This window comes from Hyposmocoma kahamanoa, unplaced genomic scaffold (genome assembly GCF_003589595.1).
Source record: "Hyposmocoma kahamanoa isolate Upper Pololo Valley unplaced genomic scaffold, ASM358959v1 79196, whole genome shotgun sequence".
Classification (NCBI taxonomy): domain Eukaryota; kingdom Metazoa; phylum Arthropoda; class Insecta; order Lepidoptera; family Cosmopterigidae; genus Hyposmocoma; species Hyposmocoma kahamanoa.
The window spans coordinates 6,262-10,969 of record NW_020654007.1 but is presented as its reverse complement, the minus strand read 5'-3'; the positions used below and the strand labels follow the sequence as shown (position 1 = coordinate 10,969).

General features: G+C 38.8%; 2 protein-coding genes across 2 annotated transcripts; one reads left to right on the top strand and one right to left on the bottom strand.

Moving 5' to 3' along the window:
* Window positions 1–586: 586 nt before the first annotated feature.
* Window positions 587–4,149, bottom strand: LOC113233704 (the record flags this gene model as incomplete). The annotated part of the gene is made up of 2 exons (XM_026468884.1): window positions 3,592–4,149; window positions 587–907 (listed from the first exon to the last, which is right to left on the bottom strand). Coding segments are annotated over exons 1-2 (627 nt in total), but the record flags the coding sequence as incomplete, so codon positions are not given.
* On the top strand, window positions 1,152–3,419 carry LOC113233706 (nuclear transcription factor Y subunit beta-like). Its single transcript, XM_026468885.1, has 2 exons — window positions 1,152–1,479; window positions 2,930–3,419. The coding sequence occupies exons 1-2, from the start codon at window positions 1,225–1,227 to the stop codon at window positions 3,260–3,262; spliced, it is 588 nt and encodes a 195-aa protein (XP_026324670.1). The 5' UTR covers window positions 1,152–1,224; the 3' UTR covers window positions 3,263–3,419.
* Window positions 4,150–4,708: the final 559 nt, after the last annotated feature.

Below are 4,708 nucleotides of genomic sequence, written 5' to 3'. Positions count from 1 at the left end.
ATGGTCTGCTGCTTTGGGGGAACGCTGCTGCAACACATATTACACCACTGTTTAAAACCCAGAAGAAATGTGTCAGGGCCATGTTTGGTGTGGGCCGGCGAGAAAGTTGTGTACCCTATTTTAGAAAACTAAAGATTTTAACCCTACCATCTATGTATATTTACGAGGCCTGTGTTTATATAAAACAAAATCCAGTCAACTTTAATCTAGTGAAAACCAGACATCCCAGGAAAACAAGGAACAAAATAGAAATACGGCCAAAACAACGCCCCACCTTGGAATTTTACAATAGAACGATGTTTATATTGGCACCTAAATTATTTAATAAAATACCAGATGCAGTTAAAGAACTAAATTGTATAATAAGTGTAACTTTTTCGGGACACAGCGCAAATGGCTTTCCGAAAATTCTAAATTTTGAACAAAGTACTCCGAACGTATTTTCGACAATCACCCGTGATCTTGATAATTTTTCATTAAATATACGTTTCGGATTTCCAATATTATGCATTCCAGGGTATGGTTTCATAACATTTTTGTGAAGTGCAAATGCACTATCTGCTAGTAATACGTAAGGTACATTTACATCAGAACCTGGTAATGGATGAGGATCAGGAAAATTGAGTGTTTCTGTAGTAATTTTGTTCCATAGTACAGTTTCCCGAAAAATACCTCCATCACTCATTCGACCATTGCTTCCTATGTCAGCAAAAATGAAATTGTAATTACTATCCACTACGGCGAGAGGAACAACACTGAAATCCTTTTTGTAATTGTAATATTCCGATCCTGAATTGGCAGGGCATTCTATAACAATATGTTTTCCGTCTAATGATCCAATGCATCGAGGAAATTTATTTCTGTAGCCTTTTTCTATTTCAAGCCATTCTTCATTTGATGATGGTAGCTGTAAATTAATAAAATAGGTTAGAAACTATACAAATAAACAAAATTTAAACAAATATTTTGGTTTATTTTACAGACTCAAGACACTGATTGTAGTCAAGATGATGTGGCAGTAAATGAAGAAAGAAATCCGGAATCAGTAGATGAGGAAAGTATATGTATGCTTCGCAAACAAGTCGCCGACGTAAAAATCCTCCGGAATTGATAGACGCTGGAAAAACCATGAATAAAGCGCTTAATACTCTTAATGCAGTATTAAACCAAAGAAGTGTGAGTACTTCTGCCCAGGAGGAAGATGAGTGTGAGTTATATGGCAGAATGTTGGCAAAGAAACTAAGAAAATTCCCAGAACACGAAAGAGTGCAAGTGATGTATGAACTCGATGGCACGATCATTCGTCTACTTGCAAGCAACACTCCACCTAGATATGTCTCAATACCTTCACCTTCTCCTCGTAGTTCCTACTCTGAACCAATTGTCTCCAAAAACATGGCCCGACTACACTCCAGTCATACTTCGTATTCAGAACCAATTCCTGAGCGATATTTTTTCGACAACATACCATTATCTACCACAGAACAACCAGCTCCTAGATTACCTTTAGGATCGCCAGCTGATTAATGACCGCCAGTACGGCTTTCGTCGTGGTCGCGGTGCTGGTGATCTTCTTGTGTATCTTTTTTTTTTTTTTTTTTAATTTATTTATTCAAACGGTACATGCTCATAACATAAATTTAGTTATCGCCAAACTGTAACCAGTTTGTTGGCGATGAAGCGCTCAATACATAGTCGAATCATGCACCTATGCAAATACAGTGATCATCTTAAAACTAACATGGACGAATAACTAATTACAATATCTATATGTTTTCCAAAAGATAGGCTTTTAGTCTCTTTTTAAGGACCGACTTATTTAGCTTGGGATTATCTCTTAACCACCCTATATCATTAAAAAGCCTGGGCACTAAATATTTATTTAACCTTTTTCCGTAATAGTTAACTACCGGAGGCTGTATAAACTTTCCCTCCCTTACCCTCCTGGTGTTATATCTGTTAGATACGGGACATTTATATTCATTTAAATAATAGTTTTCTAAAGATATAAGATCTCACTCACCAATGGGCAGCTGCCATTGAGAGCAGGGGGGAAGCATTGGCCGTGAGTTTGGATATAGCTAAGGCTTTCGATCGGGTCTGGCACAAGGCTCTTCTATCGAAGTTACCATCCTACGGGATCGCCAGTTTTTTGATCGAGCGGAGCATTAAAGTTGCGTTAGACGGTTTCTGCTCGGACTCCATGCTCATCAACGCTGGCGTTCCCCAGGGGTCAGTGCTATCACCAACCCTGTTTATCCTGCATATCAATGATATGTTACTAAGCCAAAATGGCTTCTAAAAATTGAAGATTTGTGTGCTCAACTAAGCGAAGCGGTGTTTCACATCGGGGCACCGGCTTTTGCTATACAAAGCTCAGGTTCGGCCCCATATGGAATACTGCTCGCACCTCTGGGCTGGAGCACCTAAGTATCAGCTTGATCCACTTGACTCCATCCAACGTCGGGCTGTTCGAATTGTCGACGACCCTATGCTTACAGACGGTTTAGAGCCCCTTAGTTTGCGGAGAGATGTTGGCTCTCTATGTGTGTTCTACCGTCTGTATAACGGGGAGTGCTCAGACGAACTCTTTGAGTTGGTGCCTCCGTCACTCTTTTACCACTGCACGACCCGCCGAAGGAGAAGACTCCATCCCCACTTCCTCGATGCTTGGCACGTCACGACCACTCGAGCATCTCGTTCGTTCCTTCCCCGAACCAGTAAGATGTGGAATGGCCTTCCTCCTGAAGTGTTCCCCTTGCGCTATAACACGGAGTTCTTCAAAAGACGTGTAAACAAGGTTCTCCGGAGTCGGCAACGCATGGGTGATGCCTCTGGTATTGCTCGTGTCCATGGGCGACAATGACCACCTCCCATCAAGTGGCTTGTCTGCTCGTTTGCCTACTAGTTAACATAAAAAACAAAAAAAACAGAATTACCATATATTCAACAACCGTCTCAACATCTGCCACAGCAAGAACAGTCTCAACAGCATATTCTGCCACAACAACAACCATCTCAGTATCTGCCACAGCCACAGCAACAACCATCTCTGTATCTGCCACAACAACAGCAACAACAAAGTGACACAACAACAAACACCAACATGCAAAATCCAGTCTTAATCCACTTACCAGATCACCTATCTCCCAATCCATCTCTGGAGAATACTCAAGACAATCAGAATTCGATAACAGTTTTATCTGATTTGCTAATTTTGCCTCAATCTGCAGTGAACGCAGACAAAAATAAAAGAATTTGATTTTTAAATATTGTAACACTTGTACTTCCACTTTTGCGTCATATATTTTCTTATTCTTTCTTTAATCATACTTTCATAATTTGCTAAGTCATTCATTCATTGTCATAATACCTACCTCTTTCTAAATTAGTCATTGAAATAAATGTAACATTTGATATGTACCTACCTATTATTCAGGGTTATTCTGAACGCTCAAGGCAATCGGCTTCGGCTGTTGCCTGGATTGCAAAAGCCGTATTCCTTAGTAATAAGGTTCAATTTCGAATAGAAAACCCAAAGCAAATTGCCTTGAGCGTTCAGAATAACCATGATTGCTTTTTATTACTCACCTTTATCTCATCCTTTAAGACTTTATTCAAAGCCTCACATACTTCTGGTACAATTTGAGAAATTAATTGAGGTGAAATTTTGAATAGGAAATGTAGGCTTTCGTAATTGTCCCCAGAAGCCAAGAAGCGCAGCGTAACAGCCAAACGTATTTTGGCAGGAACAGCTTCACGTAGCTGGGTATCTTTCTTCATAATAAATGGGCTAACTTTAGATAGTAAATCTTCAAAATCCTCTAGTGACATCCGAGTGAACTTGTGAAACTCACGACTGGGTTCGTAAATTAGTTCTGATAATTGTTTCTCCATTGTTTCACTGTAATAAAACAATTCCACAAGTAAACACTTTATTATAATATTATAAACACACACTCACTACCATATTCCCATAAGGGGTGGTCAAAATCCACCTGCAATTATGTGTCACACAGTGACGAAAGCCCCTCGTCACGAGAGGCTTGTCACCAAATAAAATATTAGATAATTCCTAAACAAACCAGTATAATTATTCTCATACTCATTTTTACTGCCGTTTCATGCATAAAAATAGACTGAGCTCCATAAATTTTTGCCCATTCTCCTTTTGCATCCCGTAGTATGGCCATACTCGTTCTACAGAAACATTGATTTCTTTGGTCAAACTCAAACTCAAACGCAAAATAATCTTTATTTCATAGGTAAGCATTATTACACTTGAAATCGTCACAATGGTTAAACTCTACCGCTCATTCGTAAGGCAGATTCCCCTGAGAAGAATGAGCAAGAAACTCTAGGGGTTGCTCTTTGTAAATAGCATTTACAATATTTTTTTATTTTTATTTGAAACATCAGAGATCGAGACTACCTCCATGAGCTAAACGGGTTACTACCACGGATTTTTGTCATCCAAGTACGCAGAAGTTGTATAAAAACCTTTAGTATAAAGTTTTTGTTTCACTATAGTTTTAAACCTCGAGAAAGGCAAATTTTGTATATCAACCGGAATCTTGTTATAGAAGCGTATACATTGCCCCTTAAATGATTTTTTGACTTTGTGAAGACGACTATCAAGAAAAGCTAGTTTATTTCTATTCCTCGTATTAATGTTATGTCTGTCACTATTTTTCATAAATAAATTACT

What these genes read in the sequence shown, in the direction of transcription:
- LOC113233706 (XM_026468885.1), top strand. Translation starts at nt 1,225, where the DNA reads ATGTTGGCAAAGAAACTAAGAAAATTCCCAGAACACGAAAGAGTGCAA. An exon ending in ACAACATACCATTATCTACC is followed by an intron (nt 1,480 to 2,929) that starts ACAGAACAACCA and finishes AAAACAAAAAAA; the next exon opens with ACAGAATTACCATATATTCA.